The sequence below is a fragment of the Crocodylus siamensis genome, chromosome 7 (assembly GCF_052110815.1).
Source record: "Crocodylus siamensis isolate JL-2025a chromosome 7, ASM5211081v1, whole genome shotgun sequence".
NCBI lineage: Eukaryota > Metazoa > Chordata > Crocodylia > Crocodylidae > Crocodylus > Crocodylus siamensis.
The window spans coordinates 82,616,931-82,643,810 of record NC_143401.1 but is presented as its reverse complement, the minus strand read 5'-3'; the positions used below and the strand labels follow the sequence as shown (position 1 = coordinate 82,643,810).

The 26,880-nt window shown below is 45.4% G+C and overlaps 1 protein-coding gene across 12 annotated transcripts in view; it reads right to left on the bottom strand.

Annotated features, from left to right (window-relative positions):
- The window catches only part of ATE1 (arginyltransferase 1), a 164,816-nt gene that overhangs the window by 135,312 nt on the left and 2,624 nt on the right, over positions 1 to 26,880 (bottom strand). For 5 of the 12 annotated variants that reach the window (XM_090056719.1, XM_090056720.1, XM_090056723.1 and 2 more), the window contains exons 1-5: positions 22,975 to 23,194; positions 18,555 to 18,618; positions 14,894 to 14,956; positions 13,994 to 14,097; positions 11,502 to 11,774 (exon numbers count right to left, since the gene is read on the bottom strand). In XM_090056719.1, coding sequence (XP_089912845.1) covers positions 11,502 to 11,774; positions 13,994 to 14,097; positions 14,894 to 14,956; positions 18,555 to 18,618; positions 22,975 to 23,179 — 709 coding nt within the window. In that variant the 5' untranslated portion in view covers positions 23,180 to 23,194. Of the gene's footprint in view, positions 1 to 11,501; positions 11,775 to 13,993; positions 14,098 to 14,893; positions 14,957 to 18,554; positions 18,619 to 22,939; positions 23,195 to 23,250; positions 23,366 to 26,880 lie in introns of those variants that run through there. The other 7 variants (XM_090056721.1, XM_090056730.1, XM_090056728.1 and 4 more) reach the window with 3 other exon arrangements.

Here is a 26,880-nt window from a genome sequence, read left to right as displayed (position 1 = left end):
GAAATTACTAGAGGTGCACTGATAGAGATTTGGGGGGCTGATACTGATAGCTAATATTTAAGGAGGCATATCAGTCGATACCAATCTGATTTCTGTTACAGCTGCGTGCAGCTGGTACATCTGTTGTGATGGAAGGGGAGGGAGGAAGGGGCATCGGGGGCAGATCAATGCCCCCCACGGTGAGGGAGGGAGGGAGGGAGCACGGTGAGGGAGGGAGGGAGGGAGCAGGGGCAGCTGCCGCACACACCCAGGCGGCCATTGGGGCAGGGGGGTGCCCTCGGATCTGTGCAGGGCAGGGTGGGCAAGCTGCAGTTGCGGGGTGGAGCCAGGGCTGCACCGGGCTCTTCTTGGCAGGGGCTGTGCTCAGGGCAGGCCGTGACAGCACTGGGAGGGGAGCTACAGAGGGGGCTGCAGCCACACCAAATTTCGCCATAGCTCCACTTCCAGTGCTCCTGCTGCCCTCCATAGCCCCCTCCCAGCACCACCACCGCCCACCCCGAGACCAGCCCCAGCTCCACCCCGCAGCTGTAGCCCGCCTATCCCACCCCACGCAGATCTGGGGCACACCTCATGCCCTCCCACAGGTCCATGCAACAACAGCAGAACCCCCCCCGATGAGCCAGTTCCATCCAGCACCTGCCCCACACCAGCTGAGCAGCGCCTGCCCCTGCCCCACCCCCACTGTGGGAGGCATTGATCTTCCCCTCCCACCCACATGTCCCTTCCCTTCCCTCTCCCCCTTTCACCACAACAGACTTACCAACTGCATGCCGCTGAGCTCTGCTCCTCCTGTGTGCTGTGCTGTGCTGAGGCTGTGTGCATGCACAGGCATTTAAATTGACCAAATGAATCGGTCACTTCAGGCTGATTTCCGATACAGCCAATTTTGTTTATATCGGTACCAATCCGATATCAGACTGATGCATCACTGTACCTCTAGAAATTACATTGGTGTTTCAGATTAAATGATCAACCAATAAAACAGGTTAAAAGGGAATGCTCCTCTGATACAAACAGGCAGTTCAAACTGCCAAAAGCTATTGGTTGGTTCACATTTTTGCAAATCAGAGGGGAAAATGCTCACTAGACTCATTCACATTTTTATGCTTAGTTTCACAACCACAAAGCCATCAGGACTACTGGGTTTTTTTAAATGAACACTTGGATTCAATAACAAAGCACAGTCATCGAGCATACGGGCTGCTTTGCTCCCTCCCTTCCACTTACCCCAGGCAGACAGTCTTGCTTAGGTTGGACTCTACTACTCCAGTCAAGCAAGGAGCAAAATGCACCCAGTTCACAATCACACACTGTACTGTAAGGGACACAAACTGATGCTTAGCAGTCTGGTCAGCCAATCAGGGCTATCCTGTGCACTGCTCCCATCTCCTCCAGGCAGACTAAGTGAGCACGCAGAACAGAATAAGAAGGGTGCACCAGGGGTTCTAGGTGCCCAGCATCAACACTACAAGCTCTTTGGCCTTCAGGAACTCAGCATTTGAATATCTGTTCATGAGTCTCAAAGCAAGTTTTTCTACCAAGAAAACAAACATGGGAGAATTCTTCCAGATCATTTAAATACGTTTATTCAACCTGACTGAGAATGAGTAGGTGAAGTGTGCTGCTTTAGCAGTAGACTTGGGTCCAACATAGAGGCAGCATAAACATGCCATAAGTGACTTGGAAGCCTAAGGACTAGGCTATATTACTGCCTAAAGTTTTGGCAGCAATTCTGCAGGCAAGAGTACAAGCCCCTCTACGGTAACAGAGCCCTTCACTCTGCTGGCAACATTTCTCTAGCTTTGCTGAAAGCAAGTAAGGCAGCTTCTACTACTCAAAGGCCAACTGAAAGACTCAAAGATGCTCAGCAACTGGTGCTATCCCACAGTGCAGTTCACACTTTGGTAGTACAGATGCTAAATTAAAGCCACACAGAGCCACCAAAAGCCCACAGGTACTGGCTGCCACCTGAGCTTCTCATCACCAGATGACATGATGGTAGACATAAAGCAAGTATGATTTGACAAACTGACTTTCAGTGGGTTTTATGTTCTTAAGGGCCAGCAGCCACTTTTAAAATAATACCTTTACTCTAAATATAATCTCACAGCTCTAGACTACATTAGTAGGAACTGCACAGTAATAAATATGTATACATACAAGATTTTCTGAGGCTGGCCCCTTAATTTGTTTTAAAATATAAATCAAGTGAGATAACAAACATATAGACAAAATTACAGGACAAGAGTTCTAATGTTTTATAATAGCGCTCTATAACAGCATTTTGTTATTCTAGGATTTCTATAAAAGTACAAGTTCTGAAAAATACTCTTTCCCTCCAACTTATTTTATTAACATTTTCTTCTGCAGTAAACACATGACACGTCAACTTTAAAACAGTTTACATTACAGCAAAGAAAAAGTTAAATACTCTTAGCCTTGTTTTAAAAGTCTCTCACTTATAAATAGTGGTATGTTTATATAATCATTTAAATTATTATTTTTTAAACTTACATTTACTGTCACATGCTTTAGAAACAGTAGGCTTTTCTTTTCTAAAGGAATTATAACAACAGTCTTTTGGAATATTTCCAACCATATAGAAATATTGTACTTGTAAAAATACAGAGTCATTTTGGGCTATGACCTGCACAAAACTTAAACAGGAACAATCTTACAATCACTAGGGCATACACAGACAGAGTACACATCCACAGTTGTATCAGCATCACATAATACAAATGGAAGCTGTTACAGGATAACTGTTAGATCTGCAAGCTACAGCTACAGCTTATTGCTACCGCTATAAGAGCAGGCAAATACAACAGCCACCTGAGTGGCAACTCCCTTCCCCATTAAAACTAAAGTTGTCCATAACCCTATTTGTGCCTTTGAACATATTCAATTCCAGGCCTGCAATTTATTTTGATGCAACAGAAAATGTCCAATAGGCCTGCTCAATCATCATGACTGAGCAGCCCTTCTTAGGATCCACTCTGATGACCATACATACAAAGGGGCTAGAAAAAGTGCCCTAAACATAGCCAGTCTTATTTCATGTGACTGGAAAGGCTAATCTGAAGAAATGTGATTTTAACACTAGAGATGCACTGATATATCAGTGTCATATTGGATTGGCACCGATAAAAGGATTGGCTATTGTCTTTTTTTGGCTGGAGTAGCTGATAATATGCCAACAAATACAATATGCCTTCTGCCTGGGGTCCCTGGATGCCATGTGCATGTGTGCAGCTGCACATGGCCAGGAGTGCAGCCTGGCAGTGTGCAGAGCAGCGCCCTGCAGGTAAGCCTTGGGGGGAAGGTGTGGCAGAGGGAAGAGGCATGGGGGAGCAGATCGAGGCCCCCACAGTGAGGGAGGGAGGTAGCGGGGTGGGACAGGGGCAGGGGCAGGCACTGCCCGGCCAGGGCAATGAATGGACCCCAGAGCCAGGAGTGGGAGGAGCTGCGGGTGGCTTGTCCAGGGGGCACGGCTCCCTGCCACTACATGCACCCCATGGGGGAAGCAGAAGGGGGCATGTGCCCTCCAAGAGTTGCGCATGGGACAGATGCAGTCTGCCTGCTGTGGGTTTGGGGCTGTCCACCCTCCTGCATTTTGCCCCAGGAGCCGCGCACTGGCTGTGCACCCCCTGCTCACTCAGCAGCAGTAGGGGCAATGAGTTGTGCCTCTGGGGACTCAGCACACAACTCCCAGGACAGAGGGCAGACAGCCCCAAGCCTGCAGCAGGCAGCCCACACCTGCTCTCAATCTACTTGGCTCCACTCCTAAAAGCATCCCCAAGCTTAAAAATGGGGAAAGTGACACAAACTAAAGCTTTATCTCAAGCACCACTGTTGCCATTTTTAAGCACTGGGACACTGATCCCAGTAAGTTGGAGAAATACAAAAAGCACATTCATGCAATATTCTGTAGGAAGCAGCTAGATTTATCTGGAAAAACAACAACAACTAATTCTTCATAGTAATTAACTATCCTGTTACTTGCAAGAGAACTATTGTACCCTTTCTTTTGTCTTTCACTGAGACATTAAACTGTTGTATAAAAGTTCTTCAATATTCTTAACAAAATTAATATTTGCAATGTTAATCATGTTTTGCAATGTTAATCAATTGCAATATTTGCAATGTTAATTGATAAACTAGCTTAGAGCTAAACTTAGTGAATTCCTACTCACGCCTCTTTCCAAAACGCTTTTTCCAGATTTTTACATATCATATCACTTTATAGTCCACACTGAAGTTGAACTGCATTCTTAAGTTTAAATCGTGCGTGTAACACAGATATTACACTTCCAGCAGGAAATATTATTTATGTTTATTCATAAACATGGCAAATGTTTTATCAAGACATTGTCAAAACAAACGAGGATGGAAGTGAACTAAACTAAAATGAAGTCTCTTTTTGCTCTCACCTAAGCAGTATTGCTACTCATATCTGAGGCATAACAGTGTCTAAGCTCTGCCTCTGAAGGGGCCTGATACCAGGAGTGTGCTGTGAGCACATCTAATACCTGCTAGCAAACTGAAGCAACCACAATTACCTTCACTCAGAAACATGGCAGCTGGAAGAGGAGATAGGGGTGCCAGATGCCCACAATTTAAGTAACAGCTTAAAGATTAGAGCACTCGCATAAGGAACAGGATACCTAGGTTCAACATCCGCCTCAGGGGTTCGATTCGACATCTTGCAGGAGGACCCCCTCACCACGAGAACAGAACAGGAGGTGGGGTCATAATCACCCTCCTCTTGGAGCTGAAACACTTTGCAGTGTTCATCACCTATTAGTGATGAAAAGGGTAACATGAAAAAGCAATCGCATTTTTGTTGACTAGTGGTCAGAGTGCTTAGTTGAGAAAGGAGACCCGAGTTCCAGTCCCTGCCCTCCACGCTGCTCATGCATTTTACATAAATGTCTGTTTTTAAATGAATGATCTGAACTCTGGCAGCAGGAACCAGGGATCATCTCACGTGCTTGCCAGACCCCGTGACTCTTTCACTGTTGGCTGCTCTGAAGCATAGCTTCAGCAGGGAGGCGCCACGAACCCAGCCTTGTCCACAGCCTACATGCTACTGAAGGTCAGCTGAACACAAGAGACTATCAGTAGTTGGAAAACTAACATCCAATTTCATCCAATTGAGAAAATGACAGTTATTTCCTGTACTTTTCTCAAAGGAACACTTACAGGCTAATGTTTTTTTCAAACATCCTGAAGTAAATTATCAATTTATTATTAGCAGCAGTTTGACTACATTGAAACGGTAATTTTAACAGTCTGTGTCAGTTGTAAAACAGTAAATTAAGGTCCTTAGAGAACCCCAGAGGCAACATGATAAAGAGATATTTTTCTAATATTTCACCTACTGCCTCCATACGTTTTTTTTTTAAAAAAAGAAACATAACAGTAATAACCATTTATATAACCATTTAAAGACTACAGATGACTAACAGTGTCCTATAACCAGCTCTGCTTTTGTAAGTGAAGACGATGCCAGAATCATATGCTGCAGTCACGGGAATGTGGGCAAAAGGCAAGCATGAAAAGTTCTCCATCAATCCTATCCCCAATCCTACAGAGCTCTTCTGAAGATCCCCTATACGGTATACTGGTATGGACATTATATTCTTCCCAAATGATATCACAATGTCTGTGCATCATCCACCTTCAACATTTTGAATCATCTGAGGTTACAGACTACAAAGGAACCATACCGTTATATTTAAGGAAAGGATCACCAGGAGGCTATGGGAAGACCTATTAATTTTCACATATGGAAACATGGAGGGTTCCCCCAATTCTTTTTTTTTTTCCCCTCGACTGTTTCACCAAAAATATTCTGAAAACAATCTGTCACTGCCACAGGTGTTTCCTTGGGAAGAATACATTGATAAAACAGTCATGCTGGCCTAATCTAAAACATTTACCTTTAAGTATTGGGAGCAATGCCTTGCATAACAAGTGCGAGCATCAGAAATGTCAAAGGAAAGGATCGTTTCAACTACACTTATTATACAGTAGTGTAAGAACTAAATGAATCTAATACTCAAACCACTAACTTCTTTCTGTGGCTAACCCAGCTCCTTGCTCTCAGGGATGTCCATATCAAATCAGTTAAAGGATTTTTGTTAAAGAGTGATCAAAGCTAAAAATAAATTAATAAATAAATAACATCCTGTCACATACTAGCAACAAGGGAATTTCTTTTTCTCAGTCTCTGCCAGTCAGACTGTAGTGACTGATGAGAGAGGCAAATGGCCTCTTCTGCTGTTCTCACCCTCCAAGGAGTAGAGGAACTTAGTTTGATTTTGTGTGTGAATAAATCCAGTGCTGCTGCTTGGGAAATCTTTGTTCAGTAGCAAACCAACTTTAGTTAGATGTTGATAAAGCACTGGATTGGGTTAGTTGAATGTTTTTTTCTCCAGAGTGAGGAATCCTACAAATCTTATTTAAAAATAATGCATAGACTGTCCAAAACGTAATAGCTTAGCTCACGCTACCTGCACTCACCAAAGAAAGTTTCTTATTAGCCACTGATGAATAGATTCCTTAAGATTTGAATATTACAATCTAGAAACAGTAGTCTCTTTCTTAAGGGACAAAAATTAGGTTATCACTTTTTACTTCTTCTACTACCAGTCAGGATAGCTTATTGGAGAACAAGATGGTTTCACTCCTTCCTTGAATACGCAACATACTTTTGTTACTTAAAACCCAGATGCAAATTGTTGCCAGTGAAGATGTGCAAGCCAAATTTAGCAAGGACAAGATTAAAATGCTGGCAGTCAGAAAAAAGTTGTGCTTGTAAGCTGAGTAGAGAGAGGTGTTAGTCTGAAATCAGAGAGAAAGCAGGGCACTTTTCACCAGTGCCATTAAACACGTTGGTTCCAGGGGCCTCCAGCTGCCTTTCTGTACTGCTGACAGACCGTGCTGCCTTTCTTTCTGCAGCTGATGTCAGATCAGTTCATTCATTCTTACATGTAGAGATGGTCCCAACCAGCAGGTCCCCACGACACCCAGGCCAGGCCCTGCGCACCATGTCATGAAAATTATGTAAATTTAAGATCCAGTAAGCCAAGCATTATCATCGTGAATGAGGGGAGTTGGAAGGAGAGGAGGGATGGGTTGATGTTATGATACATGCAGGCTCCAGCACGAGCAAGGCTCCTCAGTGTGATCCTGCCTGATGTCCATTAGCAGACCTTGCAAAAATAGGTCCAGGATGAGGGAGAAAAGTTGAGAACATAAAAGAACAGATTTGAAAAATGCAAAAGGGAAGTAAGAGCTCTCTCCAGACTGTGGAGTCTGGTGGCCTCAGTCTGTCCATTAAACAATGGGAAACTTACTAGCGGGAGAAGGAGACCCATTGTTCAGCACACAGACTGAGGCCACCATATTCCATGGTCTGGGGAGACCCCTTACTTCCCTTCCACAGTTTGCAAATGTGTTCTCCTTTTTTGTCTCTTACATCTATATTTCCTCTGGGCTTTTCATTCATAGATCTAAAAGCACTTGGGAAAAGGTGGACAAGTGCTGTTATCCCCATTTAGCAGGCAGTCTTTGCAGTTTTCCCTATGTGACCTGCCCATTAGCCACAAATAAGTCTTCAGTACTGTTTGCTTGAAATACTCGTGACATATTTGAAGACTGTTTCAAATACTTAGCCTAGTCTCACCATCTGTTTGGGGTCTCCTACCTGGTGTAACTGCGTGACAGTAACTCACTGAAGATAATGTTTAAAATCAGTACTTTTTTTTGTATAAACATGCAAAGCATTTTTTCCAAAAGAAAGTAAACAGAGACAGCCAGCCACTCTGTCAGGACAATGACCCATTTGTTTAATTGGGTTTTTATTCCTCTATAAACAAGTTATCATAGAAAAAGTCTACTTTTTCCAAGACAAAAACTAAACATCCCTCAATCTGGAAAGTTTTAAACTAAAGGTGACCTCTCTCACCAATTACTTTAATAAAATAAAAAGGGTAAACTGAATAAGCATTTTGGTGTTTCTTACTCCCTTTAATACATCATTTAAAAACTCTGCCAAAAAGAAAGATGTACAAAACTGGACACTTCTGTTAATAAAAACATGCCCTTAATTTTTTAAATAGTGAATACAAACATCATGTTTCAAACTTCCTATATCTGCACCTTTATTGTTTAAAGTTTCACCTACTGTTATTCTTAATGTCAACTAATGACTGTACCTTGACTTTTTCAACAAAAAAATTCAAAAAATTGCAGCTTCCACTAATAATCTTTACTCAAGGCTGCCATCTCCTGTCAGTTTCCATCAACTTGCTTCGTGGGAAAATATAGTTTGTCCAATTAATTACAAATCTTTGCTTCTTTAACACGTTTTATAAATGTTCACAAGACAGAGATTTTTAGAAGTATGTAGCTTGTAAGGGGGTGTGTGGAGGTGATGTGTGCCTGTGTGGGAGGAAGCTGCCTGGGAGCGAGGGCAGGGACGAGGAGGTGGGGGCGCATGCAGCAGGGCTCACCCAGTCAGCAGCTGCCCCCGCGATGCTCCATACGGCAGTTCCACGCTCCTGCCCACACCCGCCAGCCCTGGCCCCAGCCCGGCTCCCAGCCAGCGCACAGCTTTTGGCGGGGCTGTTCTCAGCATGGCCACAGTCGGCCACACTCACACTGTCACTGGGAGGTGAGGGCAGCACAGCAGCGCCAAACCGGCTGCAACCACACCAGGAACAGCCCTGCGGGAAGCTGCACACTGGCTGAGGCTCGGGGCTGGCGGAGCTGTTCTGCTCCCCTTGCCTCCAGCTGCAGCTCCTGCCATGCCTCTCCAGGATGGCACAAGCTTCAGTTGGCAGCTCCTGACCAGTGCATGGAGCTCGTGCTCCAGGTCACCTTCCACCTGCTCTGGCTGCCTGCAGGTGGCTGCTCATTGCACTGAGTGGACAGAGCGGGTGGAAGGCCGTTGGGTGCTAGAGCTCCATGTGGTGGGCAGAAGCTGCCAACTGAAGCTTGCCGCCTGCCTGCCCAGAGCAGTGTGGCAGGAGCAGCAGCCTCAGCTGGAGGCAAGGAGAGCAGAACAGCCCCACTGGCCCAGGCCTCAGCCAGCACGCAGCTTCTGGGAGGTGAGAAAGGTGCTGTTCCTGATGTGGCAACACCCAGCCAGATGCTGTTGTGCTCTCCTCATCTCCAGTGGCCGCTCCTCCTTTCCCTTGCTGCACTGCTATGGGCAGTAAGGTCCTGCTGGAGTTGAGGGGAGCAGAGGCGCAACTGGCTGGCTGCAGCCACAACAGGAATAGCCCCACCAGAAGCTTCATGCTGGCCGGGGCCCACGCTAGCAGGAGCGTAGCACAGGCTGCCCTGCCAGCAGCATGTAGGGCTCAGCCTCATGTTTGCGCCACAGTGGCAGCCACGAGCCAGATCCAGTCAGCTGGCAAACCAGATCCAACCCTTGGAGCCATATTTTACCCACCCTTGCTCTAAGCACACTACAAGATCCATCGTATGTAGCCAAGCTCTACATTACAACCATATCTGCTCTGATCTCACCAACCAGAATGCACACCTTAATGATTCCTACGGGATCCTTTCTTCTTTGCTGCCTGTGAGTGAGCAGGCTTAACAGCTGTTCCTTGTCGCGTTGGGATCTCAGGGACCTGTACCTCATTCTTCCTCTCTCTTCCTGCCATGCCTTTGATGTGAAATTAGTTCTCAGGAGTCTAGATGGTATCTGGTGTGATGATCCTATGAGCAATGTTGGTCTTCTACAGGGCTCCACCACCCCCACACCCTGCCCTTTTCCTCCTGGGTGCCAAGTCATTTCTTCCTGCTGGTACTGAGTGCAAGTTGCCAGTTCTTAGAGCCTCTCCAGCCCGGCGGACTGCGAGCTTCATGAGAGATCATGGCCGGGTCCTCTAGATGGGTCGCTCCCTTTGAATGTCTCCTCCTCCTCAGGCAATAGTCCTCCTTCTCTCTGGGATCAGCGGGTCCAGGACAGATCGTCTCAGCTTGCTCATCACAGGATTCAAAATCAGGTGCTACTGGGTCTAACATGTTGGCCCCCGGACTTGATTAACCAGAACTTAGGTGTGCAAGAAATTGGGCTTTTCCCCTGCTATACTCCCCTCGCTAGTGACTACTACATTACAACACAAAGAAAAATTTCTGGGTCTGTGCTGGGCTTCAGCTGCACTATCCACAGCCATCCTGAGCCGGGGCTCTTTAGCTCAGTTCCTCTGGGCAAATTCCTTCTTTACCCAGGTCTATCCAGGGGTCTCCAAGGCTGGCTGCCATCAGTGTCCCTTCCCGCTCTCTCAAGGATGCAGTACTCTCTCTGAAGTACTCCTCCTCCTGGTGCCCCTGTCTCCCTGCCAGTAAGCCACCTGAAAGCCCCCACCATCTGGCTTTACTTATCCAAGGGATAAGTCAAGTTCATAGATTTCATATATCATACTCATTAGAGCTGGAAGGGACCTCTAAGATCATCAAGCCCAGCCCCCTGCCCCAGGGACAGGAAGTCAGCTAGGGTCAAAGGATCCCAGCGAGATAAGCATCCAAGCATTTCTGGAGTTGGTTCCTCAGTCAGGATTGCAGTTTTCCTGGGATCCCATGAGGGATGGGAAAGTACTGCCTGCCTAGGACCCTGCCACAGGAGTTCTCTCCCCCCACATCTCCCCAGCAGCCCAGTCCCCCCAGCTCCTGCCAGGTGAGTTTCCCACCCCCCAGAGCACCAGGGGAGTACTATTTGTTCTGTCTCTGCTGACAGAAGCTGCCAGGAGGCTTGGGCTTCCCTCAGCGTGTCGGGCGGCGTGGTCTCCTGGACCTGCCCAGATGAGTCATTTTTTCCCTTTCAGGGCTTATGAGCCAAGACAGCACCACTTGTCCAAGCCCCAAAAGGGGCACTTTTCCCCGACCTAGTCCCTCCTGCAGGGTCCTCTCCCCAGCCCCTACTACACTCCATCTTTCTCCTTTTCCTCTCCCTCTTCCTTTAGTCTCATATGCATCTTATTTAGTCTGTATGATGCATCTCTACCTGGTTTCTTCCTGATTTCAGACTAACGTGGCTAACTACCTCTCTCTGCCTATAGAACTATCTATCTGTGATAAGATCACAGCACCGCTAAAAGCATGAAAGCACTTGAGATTCATATTTAAATAGTTGCTAGTTTTTGTTACAAAATGTGCACATCAGTCAATAAGTGACTAAGGAGCTTAGGTGGCCCGTTGAGCTCCTAGCAGCCACCTAGTCAAATGCCTACTGTATGGGACCATAAATTAAACCAAACAAAAATAGCAAAATACTGGGAGTACTAAAAAAGTAAATTAATTGTATACTGTATTTTGATTTACATATTACTGTTCCTTTGATTGTTGAGACTATAAGGGAAACAAAGGAACAGCCCAAGATCTTCAGTCTGGGTAAAAAAACAGATTGTAAAACAACAATAATAAAGAGAAAATAATAGGGCAGTGATAATAAATATTCTAATTTCCAAAGAAATTTTGATTACCTGGTTTTGGTGTTGCATGGACATTTTTAGTTGAATTGGATGGTTCACTGGACTCTGGCTTCTCCTCCTTTGCATGTGTCTGGAGAGATCCAGATTCTGCTTTCTCCTCAGTTACATCGTTGTCCATTTCTTCTTTTTCCTGGACTTCAGTCTCCACCTTCTCTTCAGATTCCACGTGCAAGGGTGTCAGTTCAGGCTGACTGACATCAGATGTACTTCTTAACATGAAATCACTAGCAACTGCATCCCCTCCATGGGAATCCATAGGCTCTTCTGAAAATGAGACAAGCGGCAATTGACAATGTAGATCAAATGACAGATGCCACACCCACACATTGCAATAATTTATTTTCAAAAGAACCCAAATAAACTACAATGACTATCGAGAAAGCAGACAGATTTATGATCTCAACACCATGAATTTTAAAGTTATCAAAATATGAAACAAAGGAAACTGGTTCCCCAGTTTCCCAACCCATTACTTGTTTAAATGGTAGGGGGAAAATTGCAGAGCGAAATTCACTATGTAATTATAGCTCATATTTTGCTCATGCCAATATCCAAGATATTTCCAACTTTAATGTTTCTTAACATAAAGACAAAGATATTGTTCTTTCGTTCCCATATCCACTCACCCTGAAAATAGACCACATTTGTACTGATAATATAAATACATCTGTGAGAAAAGTTATGTGCTTTACTAGAGTGGAACATTCTCTACTGTCACAGGATATGTGAGAAATATGTTCACTTTATGATGTAATAAAGAGGTGCTACACTGCCAACAGAAGCAGTGAGAAATAATTTAGAACCTCACAAAGATAGCAGCCAGTTTCTTGTTTCTTGATGCTAAACCAAGAAGTGACTGTCCAAATGTACAGGACAAAGAGCCAGCCTGTCCCCACTCATCTGTTCAATGATATTCAGATTGCAGCTTCAACAACAGGGTTGTGAACCTAAGCTGACTGAAACATCCCTTGCAAGAAAGTAGCCATCTGCACAATGCAGGTGGGGAAAACAAGCTATGAAAAAAAAGGTAAGGAAACTTGTTTTGCTTTGGATCAAGAAGGGGGAAAAATAATTTGTTCTCTGCCCTATTTCTGGGGCAATGTAGCCTAATCAGGAGTGGGTAAAATATAGCCCGTGGACCGCATTCAGCCCACCATGCAACTTCACCTGGCCTGCAGAGCCCCACTGTAAGCCCTGGCCCTGGGCTGTCCTCTGCAAGCCAGTACGTCCCTACATGAGGTCCAGCTCTGCACCCCTCACCCCAGCCTGGCCTGACCAGCCCTACCCCTGAGCTAGGAGGTAAGAGAGACAAGAAGACTTTGCCCTGCAAAGGCTTTTGCTGGCCGCCCCGTGGCTGTTCCCAGCCTCCCTGCCTGCAAGAGTCAGAATTCAAGTGCAGGCCCCACTGGGCTGGGGCCAGGGACTTTTGCTGGGGGAAAGGGATGGAGCACAGGGAGCCGTACATTATGAGGCCGGGAGGGGCTGGCCCTGCATGCTGCTGCCACCTGAAGCCAGGGACTTGGGTGGGAGCATGGGAGCTGCATGTTATGGGGCCAGGTGGGGCTGGATCCACCCCCTGCCACCAAGTGCAACCGGGGACTTGGGCAGAAGCGCCATGGGGCTGTGCGGGGCTGGCCCTGCTCACTACCAGCATATGCAGATCCAGAGACTGGCACGCTCAAGGGACTCCACGGACCCCTCCCCACACCCCACAGCCTTCCACTCCCCGAAACACACCTGCACCCTCCCACACCCCCCACACACACTGCCACCCCCCACCATAACGCCACACACACGCACACACTCCCACAATCCAACACATACCCCCACAAACACACAACCCCACCTCCTTACCCCCCACACACAATATACAAGAGTAAGACTGTATTGTGAGCTATTATGCAATCACCACTATATACACTATGCAAACACACCTAAATCAGGGAAAAGGTATTTTTTAAATAGTATTAAAATAAGTTATAGTAGATGTTTGATATTTTTTTTAGTATATGATTTGCGGGTTTTTCGGTTTCAAGATGGCACTTCCAGGGCAAGGGGAGGGACTTCTGGTGGCAAAGGTGGGACTTTCAATCCCAAGATGGCGACCAGGGGGCAGGGCACCCGTCAAGGGACTAGGCTACCCATGAGGCCCTCAATAGCTCACCAAATCTTTCATTAAGTGGCCCTCCAACCAAATAATTGCCTGCCCCTGAGCTATATGGTACCCCTCTTAAATGGTAGATATGATCTATCTGCTCTATTAACTGGTTTAGAAATAACAGATACAGTGCTTAAATTCCAGAGTACTTCTCCCACCCACAAGATTGTAAAATTTTTCAAATCCCTTGAATTACTTGACCACACTTTTTTTTGTAAAAGAACACACACCAATGGCTCATTATCAATTTGTAAAAATAACTCTGTCCAGAAATCCCAACCATGCAATCAGTCCAATAAAAGACATCACCTACTATAATTCTTACCTTCACCAGCCACTTTTGAAACATCTCCTTTAGAAAGAAATTTCAGCACTTTTTTCACAGCTTTTTTGTGAGATCTGGAAGGTTGAAAATGCAGAACTTGACATCTAAAAGAATGAAACAAGCATTCTAAAGAAATGTCCGTCTCTAAAGAAATAGCATCTCAAAGAAAATACAAAAAGTTATCTGAACTTTCCAGATATTATTTCATGAAAATATTTTTTTCAATTTTTTTGTCTGTTAAATTCCTTTGTAAACCTTGTCACCTATTCAATTAGATCCATTTTCATGTTTCTGATATTCTGTTGCCTTGTACTGCATGATTCAAACCCCCATCCAACCTTACAGTTGCATAAAAGGAAGGAAATTACACGCCCACTAAATAAATTAAAGTGTGGTATATTGCTCAAGATAAGTGCTTATTGGCACTTTGAACTCCTTGCTACCCATGTATTAGATGCCACACTGGTGGTGATAATGCAAAGTCTTCTGACACTACCACTATTCTCACCATTACCTAGGAATCATTTTTACCTTCATTCAAACTATTTACCATCTTTGCAGCTCAAGCCAGGGAGGCTGCCTGTCAGAGGCATTCACATATCTATTAAAAGCTGGTATAAAACCACCAAATAATTTAAAAGACAACCAACTTATGGCAGCATCTGTGTTGATAACTAATTAGGACAGGCCTGGGTGTATACATAATTTGAATCCTTTTAGACATTTAACATTCAAGAAACTCAACACCAGTAAAAAGTAAATTTACCATCAAACTCTATTTCAAACAGAAGGAGGTATTACATACATCCTGAATGCCTATGATGGAAAGACATCACAACTGGAAATGTCCAAAAAGCACCACAATATTAAGTATATTATTTATATGCAATAAGATCTTACCTTATTGTATACTGAGGACAACATGTTTGATTCATAATGGGCTTGTAGACATACTTCCCACTTCTAAAAGTAATAAAAGTTTTATTACTTTTTAATTTGTGCATCAGATAAAATTCATTCACTGAAAAGCCTAAGTTACTTTAAAGTAAATGAAATTATTCCTTGAAGCAATAATATCTACATAGCAGGTTCATTCATTTGCTATCATGCAGCATTTCCACATTCTTACTTTAACATGAAAATTCATATTTAGCTCTTTCTACAATGCGAATGGTGACATGAGAACACAACTATGAAAGTCTCCCATCTTAACCATGTCTCTCCAAGACGTAATTTTTGTTCTGAGCTCCCATCGGAATATGACAAACTTTTTTATTCAGTGGCAAGCTTCTCTTGAAGACTGGAAGGGCCTACTTCCCTGTTTCTGACAATCTAAGATTTCATTTTTCTAAAAAATATACAATTTTCAGCACTTGTAATTACTACGAGATTTTTTTTTCCTACTACAGGATCATCTTTAATTCTACCTGCATATAGACCCAAAGCATCAGTGCTTGCTCCCAAGTTTTGCAAGCAGCAAAATAAAGTTAACAAGACTCTGATCAGTTAAATCACTGACTGAACTGAAAATTACAGTCGCAAGGGATGTTAGGGAGCTACTGAAAAGGAAAAAAAAGAAGCATATATGCAATGGAAGAATGGCTCATCAACCACAGAGGAATACACCTATATTGCCAGGGCCTCCAGATACAAGACACAAAAAGTTAACACAGGCATGGAGATCAAGCTGGCAACCGGAATAAAATACAACAAAAAGTCCTTCTACAGGTACACAGGGAGCAGAAAAAAAAATGGGCTCCACTGTGGGACCCCTACTGAATACTCAGGGGCAGGCCACAGTCGATGTCTGCAAAAAGGTAGAACTCCTAAATACCTCCGTGACATCAGTAAGTATTACTGAAATCAGACGAGGGCTTTCCACCTGACCAGTGCCCTAGGGAATGTGGGGAAGACAAGAGACTACATGAAATCAGTCCTGAACAGGCCAATTATCTCCTACAACACTTGGACATTTTCAAGTGTGCTGGGCCCAAAGATCTGCACCCGAACGTCCTGAAAGAACTGGCTGAGCTTACAGCAGCGCCACTGGCCAAGTTGTTTGAGGAGTCATGGAGCTCAGGAGTGGTCCCGGACGATTAGGAAAAGGCCAATGTGGTACCCATCTTTAAGAAAGGGAAGAGGGAAGATCCTGCAGACTACACAGTGGTCAGTCTGACCTCAGTCCTGGGTAAAACCTGACAAACCTTGTGTCCTTCTATGACCAAATAACTAGCCATCTGAACAAGGGACATGAGGTTGAGATGATTTACTTAGACTTCAGTAAAACCTTTGATTCTGCTTCCCACGGGATCCTCTCAAACAAACTGGTGGGTACTAGGCTGGAGCAATCTACAGAGGTGGGTGGACAACTGGCTTAGAAGCCGCTCCCAGAGGGTGGTAATCAATGGGACAGCCTCATCCTGGAGGCCCCAGGGATCGAAGCTTGGACCCTTGCTCTTTAATATATTTATTAATGACTTGGAGGAGGAGGTGGAAAACTCACTGATTATGTCAGCGGATGATACCAAGCTGTGGATGACCTTGACAGACTGGATTCATGGGCAGAACGCAATCTGATGAGGTTTAACAGGAAAAAGTGCAAAGACCTTCATCTGGGTAGGAAGAACCCTCAGCATAACTACACAATGGGGGTGGTCCACTGGCTGACACAGCATCTCAACGAGACCTGGGGGTCACAATCGACCCGAGGATGAATATGAGCCAGCAGTGCAATGAAGTTGCCAGAAAGGCAAATTGAACTCTGGGGTACATCAGCCATTGTGTGGCCAATAGATCCAGGGAGGTGCTCCTCCCTCTCTATTTGGTGCTGGTGAGGCCTCAGCTGGAATACTGTATACAGTTCTGGGCACCGCACTTCAAGAAGGATATCGATAAGCTTGAGAGGGTGCAGAGAAGGGCCACCTGTATGGTCACGGGCATGGAGGATAGGTTCTACGGGGAGAGACTCCGGACACTGGGCATTCAGTCTCAGTAAGAGAAGGCTGAGAGGTGACTTGATAGATGCCGACAAGTATATCAGGGGTGAGCATCAAGATCTGGGGAGCAACTCTTCAGGAAGGCACTTCAAAGGAGAACGAGAAACAATGGGCATAAGCTACTAGAGGGTAAATTCAGGCTAGATATAAGAAAGAAATTGTTCTCTGTAAGGGCCACCAGAATCTGGAACTCGCTCCCAGCAGAGGTGGTGAAGTCACCCTCCTTGGAGGTGTTCAAGATGAAGCTGGACAGGCACCTTGTCAAGCTCACCTGAGCCCAACAAGTTCCTGCCCATGGCAAGGGATCAGACTTGATGATCTTACAGGTCCCTTCTGGTCCTATGATCTATGATTCTATGGCAAAATAAAGATTGTGTCACACTTTTCCTACTGCTCCTTAGAAGATGTATGAGAAGTTAAACAGGCATGAACTAATATCCACAACAGGAAAGTGCCCAAAATGGAGACTGGGGAAAAAGTTAAGTAGCAAGATGCTGCAATCCTTCTTGTGGAAACCAACAGACTGCTTTGGGAGACAAGGAAACAAGAACAAAATTCTTTGTTCAAATAGAAAAATAAATTTCAAATTCAACCATATCTTCCAGCTTCATAAGGCAGAAAACCCACATATTCTGAAAATAACTTTTCCCAAGTTCTCTCAGTCTTCTTACTAACAGTTTATATGAATTATAGAGTACAGTGGGAGATGTACAAGATATCACAAGTGTTCTTGAACACTACAAATGGATTTTTTTTTAAGCCCCAGCAGCAATCATCCAAATAATGATTGGACACTCAAAAGTCCTGAAGAGCTGCAAGCTGACCTTTTTAAAAAATAAAAAAAAAAACCCTAATTTATTTAGTTGACCGAATACAACCTTAGGAGCCTTTGGCACTCTTTTTTTTTTATCCTTGTTAAAAGGATGATGGTCATTTACCATACCCCTAACCCCCCAAATAAATCCCTAAGCCTTACATTTAAACCTCTGTATTAAAGGAACACCATCAGTTTAAGACACGATGGGCACAGCTACACGTTCATTAGTGCACCATAATTATGGCGCAATAAGTTTAGTAATAACAGGTACTAACTTAATGCACCATAACTGACACTACTGCGCGTTAGTGCAGATGAATGTTTTTTGTGTGACGCTTAATGCACACTGAACTAAAGCTACTGCGCATTAGCATGGTTTTTGCCAGCTGCACTCATGTGCAGCAGAATTAGCCCAATGCACATTAAGTGTCTCATGTAGATGTGCCCATTATGCTTAAAGAAATAGTCTTTTACCTCTGCTTTGAAAGTTTTAAAATTCCAAATAAACCACAACCATATATATTCTTTACATTTATATTAGTTAGGACAACGAGAACCAGAAGCATTCTTCAGGTCCTCAGTGCTGCATATGAGGTTTTCATTCTGGAGGTTTGTTTAAAAACTGTGTGAAGATTGGAAATAAACATTTCTATTAAATGCTCTATGAAATGACCCTTTTCTGTTTTGTGCAGTCTCTTTTTTTTTTTTTTTTTTTTGGGGGGGGGGGGAGTTGCTTTTTTTAATTTACCTTCGCCATCCTCTATCTATAAGGTCCTGGTAATCTTGAACTGTCATCGAATGCGCCCACATGCCTGTAATAAATAGTTATACAATTGATTAACAGATTTCCTTAAAATATTAAGATAGGAACAATTGTATAGAACTATTTCAGTAAATCCAACAGTTAACTTACAATTTTTTGAACACGCATCTTTCTAGGAAACAGTTACTCACATGTACCACTTCAATGACCAAACAGACATAATATCCAAATCTTAACTATTATATCCTATTATAATAGTCTTTATTCACAAGAGCCGGCTACTGAAAACACTGAAACTACTTCTACGGGGGTAAGTCTCTGCCCAAGGCAGGACAAGTGCTGAATGTTGGCCCTATAGTTCTAAAAGCATATGCCTCTACTTACTTTCAAGCTCAAGCTTGAAAAGCCTGCTGTGACAGCAGCTAACAATCTCTGTTGCTCAGCTTTCGGTGAATCAGGACAAAGCACCACATTAAATGCTGCATGTTAGATAGGTCAACAATTACAAAAATGCAGTTGGGAATTTAAGTGCTCTGAGCTGGCAAAATCAAGGGTTGAACATGATATGTATGAGTGTTATTTTCTGCATGAAAAATAAATGCTTCTACAAAAAGATATTTTTTAATAATGTCTATTACATTACCCATAGAAGCAAGAAATGTCTACAGTGAAGCTCTCAGCCAACAAAACAAGAAGTATTTTGAAGGAAATATGAGTAAAAGGTATATCGTCTTTCTTTAAAGATGTCTGTTGTTCATTTGATTATATTACACAATATAAGCAGGATTTCCAGTTTGTGGTACTTGAGACAAATTATGTCTCATTTCATAGGAGTAAAATTTCTTTTATATTCCTCAGGTTTTACAAAAACTAAAAACACAGTTCTGTACAGAAGATACAGATATTGTGTGTGCCACATGAATGAAAACACACATATTCTTTTACGTCAGCAGTTCACATTTTGTTTGCAAACAGTAGCAGTGGCTGCTGCATTCCATCAAAGAGGTGTTTGGATCCTCATAATAGAGGAAGTTATTCCTATATGCACACACTTCTTAATTCTGTAAGTGCAAGACACACTTATGAACAGAGGACCATGTTGCCTCTTTCACTATGTTAGAAATGGAGTATTGTTAGAATACTGTTAGAAATGGAGTGTTGTTAGAAATGCACAGTTTGCATCTCGTACCTGATAAGCAAAAAACACTGCCAAGGACTTTTCTTTCTTAGCTAGCTTTGCCACAGCTCTTCTCATACTAAATCACTCTCTCCCCCACACTCCCCCTGGTTTTCTCATGCAGATTACAGAAGCTGGAATTCAACTGACCGTGTCCTTGAAAGGGGGGGGCATTTAAACTCTTGGTGACCTAAAGAACTTTCTGAGCATGCGCAATTAGCTGATGCATATTTACTTATCCGCCCTGCATACTTAAGTAGTTAATTATAATATACATGCGATGGATGAAGTGACGTAGCCACATACATGTTTGTATGAAACGGAAATGAGCTGTAAGAGTTCCTGTTTCTGCACGCGTGCCCAGGAGGGGAAGGATAAAAACCAGCTGAAAAAGTTCCTCATGGGTTCAGAGTAATCTGAGTCTTTTTGGCTCTGCTCTGACCCTATTTGCAAATACACTTTTTGTGCTGCTAATAAGTGTGTGTCTGAGATTTCTTTGCATGCCTCCAGAGAAACGAACCGCTTTTTGTGTCAACTATACTAATAGCGTTTAGGACCTGGAAACAGGGTAACATCCATATAACTTCCATCAGTCTTGCACAGTATGTCTGAACTAGAGATGATCAGTTCTCCCGAGTTAGCTCCCACAACAGATGCTAACTACACTGCCCCACATCTGGTAGCAGAACAGCCAGTAAAAGACGGGTTTGCCATAAGCAGACAGCAGGACAGAAACAGACCTGCAAAAGCAACTAATTAAACGACCAAACTTTCTGGATTATCCACAAGCCAGAGGCTTTTTTGGTGCTGTATTTTTTTGAACCAATTATCTAGCTGGAAGAGATGTTAGACAGAAGCTATTATGCCTGAAAGCATTTGTCACATCTCTCTCAATTATACAGTTAGTGCAATAAAAGATATTACCATAAAAACCCTTGCTTCTTGCACAGTTGCTAGGCTGTCACATATACAACACTCTAACCCTACCACAGCATGGGTTTTTTTTCCTTAGGCAATCCTGAAATCAGGGCAGAAGAAATGCCACAGTCACCAACCTGGCAGAGGAAATACTCTGACCGAGGTAATGCAATTAAAATGGCACTGTGTAGTGGAGGGTCGCACCCTTGTCTGCTTGAGGGCAGGACTCCCTACGAGATCCTCCATAGTCGGCTTCCTCTGGCCAGGTTCCAGTGGGACAACCTTGGCTACCTACTGACTTTATGGAAATGGGAGACTCCTCCCTAGCTTGTTCCTGCAGCTATTTGGCCAAGGGCAAGACAGAGTCAGGGGCTTCTGAACCCCAAGCTTTTGGGCGTGGGCCTACACGCAAGATGCCCGTCAAAGGATTTGGCAGCATCTGAAGCCCCAAGCAGAGGTGGATAATGTTTACCGGTAATAAATCACGATTGCATCCCACACCCCTGAAAAAGGCATTCTCTCTCTGGCCTCACAGACCTCAGGGCCTTTGCATCTCAGCCTGTCTTGTGCAACCTCCTCCCACCTTGTTGCATTTCCACCTACCCCTTCCAGACCAGTTTGAGTGTCATCTTCCCATTGTTGCCTTGGTCTATCTTGAGGTCTGACACCCTCCACTGCAGCTTACGAAAACTGCCTTGCATGACTTCCTTCATCGGTTCTTATAATATCCATTTCATTTTCTGCGCTTTTATCTTACTTGAGTCATCAGGTCTTTTATAAAGGTCCATAAGCTGGTCCTTGACTATATTTTTTCTTGTACTGCTCCTTCACACTTTGTTTTTAAGCACATGCAGCCTTTTTCCCCCCATTTTTCTTTGTCAGCAACCACCACTCACACCTACATAAAAGAACAACTGTACTATGAAGTGCCCCAAAGGGCACTCCCACCCTGAATTTGAAGACTGGCCCAGGAACAGCACCTGGCAGCCCTATTAGGACCAGCATTAGCACGTCTCCTGCCAACTCTAACCCGCCTTGAGTTGTCCGTAGCTCCTTGCTGCTTTATCAGCCGTGAACCTGACCAGCCTCCCTCAGTTGCAAGGCTACTCTCTGCAGCCTGTCAACCGTGTCCCAGATTTCACTCTTTATGGGATCAAGGCAAGGAGAGCTGGTCATAAACTCCCAGAAGAAGGTTTCAGACTGGATAGAGGCAGTCCTCAACTTACAACATTTTGAGTTACAACCTTTATAAACTGACACCCTGTTTCAACCTTATAATGTCAGCTTTGACTTTACAACGCTTTATCTGATGCAACGCCACGCCAGCAAACAAGTCGCTGCTTCGCCCATCTCCCTGGAAAACATCTGTCCAAACTTCCCTGGCCACTTTCTTCAAGAAATCAGACAAGACTCCAGAAAAACCTGCAGCCAAGTCTCCCAAGAAGACTCCAGCTATGAACCCTTCAAAAAGTCCGACCAAGAGCTGTTCAAAAAGTCCAACAGTCACTTCAAAGGAGTCCTTCCAAATCAATATGATTGCTATTTACAACATAAATACATCAATGTAGCTATATTACTCATCTATAATTGATTGAGTACAAAATTAGAGGTTATTTTTGGTGAAAACAGATTATCAGTCCTAGGTTCAGGAACCAATCCCACATTTATAACATTGTTTCCTATGGGAAAATCCGTTGGAGTCACGACATTTCAACTGAAGACACAGTTTGCAGGAACCAGTTGTGCTGCAAGTCCGAGGACTGCCTGCATTAAGGAAAAAACTTCTTCACGATCTGCGAGACCGGCTAGAATAAACTCCCAGCGGGGGCGGCGCAGGGACCTGCCCTGGAGATCTCCAAAAAGGGACCAGACGCCAGGGCCATCCCTGAGCTGCGGCGGGGGATCGAGCTGGGGGAACGCCTGGGCCCGCCGCCAGCTTCGCATCCAGCCGCTCGCTACCCCTCCCGGCTCCTTCACACCGCGGGTGCAGAGGCCCCACACGCGGCTGGGGTGGGCTCTGCCGGACGCACCCCTTGCCAGGGTGATCCAAGCCCCGCGGCCTTTCCTGCCCAGAGCAGGGGGGCGAACAACGCCTGCACCTTGGAGGGGGGGGAGCCCGAAACCAGTGGTTCCCAGACTCAAAGCAGCCCTCAGAAAAGGCCACCTCGGGCTTCCCCTGCACGCTTGGGGCAAAGTCCTTCTGCTGCACGCCCGGGCCGAGGAGAGGGCTGTTTTGCCCGCGGCCCGGGCAGCCCCAGCGCAAGCGCGGCCGTACCGCAGGAGAGGTTGCCGGTGGCCGTCTTGCAGTACCCGCAGCGGTAGCCGCCCTCGCCGCCGAAGTACTCCACGATACTCGCCGACCCGCCGGCCGCCGCCATCTTGCCCCGGCGCCGGCTCGGCGCAGCGCGGCGGCCTTCCGGTGCGAGGCGCCAGCTCCGCCATGTTGGTTGCGGGCAAGCCTCCGCGGGGAAACCCGGCGCCGCCCGCCATCTTGACTAAGGGCAGCGGCTGGCATGCTGCCCGCGCGGCGGAGGGGAAGCCGCTTCCCCGCGGCGGAAGGGGGAGGGCGCTCCCCCCGCAACTCACCGGCCGAGGCTTTGCCGCGCGGGGCGGCGCAGTAGCCGCAGCGAGAGCCGGGCTTGGGGCCGCGGTACTCCACCACGGTGCGGCCGCCGGACATGCCGCCTCTCTCGTCCCTGCCTCCCTCCCTCCCGCCGGCAACACGTGTGCTCCTTTTTGCAAATATGTGGGAAAATTTGAGGCGCGCTCGTGGTGATCCGTGCACAATTTCCCCCTTTTTAACAGGGCTCTGCAACAACTTCTCACTTGGAAAGTGGGGCAGAAGCCTCCCTGGTTTAACGAAGAAACTAGATAGCTATGGGCCAGACTGCCTGCAATAGCCAAGTGTGTTTCGTCTTTAGCCCATCTCTTTCCTCAGCCCCATTCCTCCTTTTTTTGGTGTTTTAATCACTCATTTTTTGAAGTGGCTAAACTACCTCCCCCTCACTTCTTTCCTAAGGACTGACAGACATCTGGTTACAATTTTGCACTGATTGATCATAACAGCAATAGTGAGGAAGTATCCCCCGCCTTATGTTGGAAAAGTGATCGTTCTAACCGGGATAATCCTGCAAAAAAACAAATTTGCGGGAGCTGCCTCACAAACTTGGGGCAGTTCCTCAACTTTGACATTTTCTTCGGGATGATCCATGAAAAGCTTGCAATTCAAGCCACTTTTTTTCAAAAATCTTGTAAAAGATATCACACCTGCCCGAAGCCCTGATTGCTTCAAATCTATGGGACTTCACCACTACTGAAATGCTTTGCTGAATATGGATAGTTGAGTAAGCGATAATGGAGGGAGGTACTTCTAATCTAGAGCATTAATAGTAGGTATTACTGCATGCAGGATAAGCAGGAGTCCAATTCTTTCCTTGCCTGGTTCTGCCTGCCTTTAGTTCCAGTAAGTTGCCCTAACACTTGCAAGGTAAAGATAACTACTTCTGCTTTTTGCACTATGTAAGGCAAGTTCTTTAAGACTGGGAAGGAGAGTGCTATTTAAAAAAAAGAGAGAGAGAGAGCGAGAATGGTATGAGAACTATAGAAGAGCTAGCACAAAGTAACTGGCAGGGAAGGAGAGGGAACAAGAAATAGAAATTATTCTTCTACTCTATTTAGCACTGGTGAGATGTCACCAAAATGTCCATGTCTAGTTTTCGGTCCCACGCTTCAAAAATGACACGGACAAACTGGAAGGAATCCAGGAGACAGCAATTAAAAAGATTACAGTTCTAGAAAACAAGTCATAACAAGGAAAAATTGGGGAAACTGGGACCGTTTAATCTGGATAAAAGGGGAGATGTGGTAACAGTCTTGAAATACAAGTGACGACTTGAGACCCTCTGGGTTAAAATCTATGGGGAACACGGCGCAGGGGATACTATGGTGGTCTACTACAGACCCCCTACCCAGAGTCAAGACCTTGACCAGGAGTTCACCAGGGAATTGGCTGAGGCTGCACAATCCTGGTGTATGGTTGTCATGGGAGACTTTAACTATGACCTCTATCCTGGGGAAAGTCCTGGAAAAGATTATCAAGGAGGCCATCCTTAACAGGCTAGCTGAAGGTAATATCCTAAGGGACACCCAGCATGGGTTTGCTGTGGGTAGGTCTTGCTTGACCAATCTCATTTTCTTTCAGGACCAGGTGACCTATCACCTGGACAAGGGGGAAGAGATCGACGTTACATACCTCAACTTTAAAAAAGCCTTGTATCCCACAATCACCTCTTGGCTAAACTGGCTAACTGCGGCCTTGACGTCACCACGATCTGCTGGCTGGGAAACTGATTCTGCAGTAGGACCCAGGAGGTGGTGGCTGACGGGAGCCAATCATCTTGGTGTGCTGTCACTAGTGGGATCCCACAAGGCTCTGTCCTAGAGCCTATACTGTTTAACTTCTTCATCAATGATATGGACATTGGTGTTGGAAGCGGACTGGCCAAGTTCACCGATGACACCAAATTCTGGGGTAAAGCATCCACACCTGAGGACACGAGGGTGATCCAGGCGAATCTGGGCAGACAAGAATTTGATGGTGTTCAACACCGAAAAATGCAAAGTTCTCCACCTTGGGAGGAAAAACCTGCAGCATGCTTATAGGCTTGGTAGTGCTACACCAGTTAGCTCTACAGATGAAAGAGACTTGGGGGTCATGGTTGACCACAAAATGAACGTGAGCCTTTAGTGTGATGCTGCAGTTAGTAAAGTGACCAAAACGCTGGCTTGCATCCATAGATGCTTCTCAAACAGATCCCAGGACGTCATTCTCCCATTGTACTCGGCCTTGGTGAGGCCGCAGCTGGAGTACAGCATCCAGTTTTGGGCTCCACAATTCAAAAAGGATGAGGAAAAGCTGGAGAGGGTGCAGAGGAGAACCACACACATGATCAGAGGGCAGGAAAACAGACCATATGATGAGAGGCTGAGAGCAATGGGGCTATTCAGCCTGGAAAAGCGCAGGCTCAAGAGTGATCTGGTGGCCACCTATAAGCTCATCAGGGGTAGTCATTAGGATCTGGGGGAACGACTGTTCACCAGAGCCCCGCAAGGGATGACAAGATTGAACCGTCACAAACTCCACTGTGACCAGTTCAGGCTGGACATAAGAAAGAACTTCTTCACTGTCTGAACCCCCAAGGTTTGGAACAGACTGCTACCTGAGGCAGTTCAAGCGCCTACATTGAACATCTTCAAAATGCATTTGGATGCTTATCTTGCTGGGATCCTATGTTCCCTGCTGACTTCCTGCTCCTGGGGCAGGGGGCTGGACTCGGGGTCCCTTCCAGCCCAAACGTCTATGAAAAAAATCATTGTGATGAAGACACTGACATGCTCTTCTCTTCATCCAGAGAAAACAGGACAAGAAGGAACTGTTTTAAATAGCAAGAAGTGAAATTTAGGTTAGCTATTAGGAAGAAGTAATTAAAAGTTAAGCACAGGAACAGATTACCAGAGAGACTGTAGACCGGGGCTGGCAACGTTTTTGGCTAGAGTGCCAAACCTCCCCCCCCCAATGTCTACCTTATAAGGTACCAGAGTGCCAGCATGCCAGAAAAACAAAACTGGGGTCAGGGGTATATGGCAGGACACACTGCATATTCATAAGTTAATAATCATAAATGTTGCTCCTTCTATGGTAAACACTGGTGACAGTAAATAAAACTTCATCGTCTACTTTTGTTCTTATGTATTCTTTTTTATAAAGCATGTTGTGATGAAGAAAGAAAAAAAGAGAGGGAAAGAAAGAGAAGAGAAAAAAGATGAAAAAAGAAAAAGATAAAGAAAGAAATAGAGAAAAAAGGAAAGAAGAGGGAGAAAAAAGAGGTAAAGAAAGAAAAATGGGAGAGAAAAAGAATAAAGAGAAAAAAAAAAGAAGAGAATCTTGTTTGGTGTCCCTCGCCACCGATGTCTCCCCACTGCTACCACAGCAGCAACCAGGACTGGGGGGCTCAGGCCTCCCCCATGGTCCCGGAGTGGGGAAGCCCAGGCCCAGGGCTGGGAGGGAGGGCCCAGCCAGGGCTTGGGCAAACAGATGCCCCATCCCACCCAGGAGGAGGCAAGGATGGGTGCTTGGCCCATGGTCCAGGCAGTACACACAGAAGCAGGTGCAGGGGGAGACACTGTTGGCAGGCTGACCTGCCTGGCCCCTTGGGA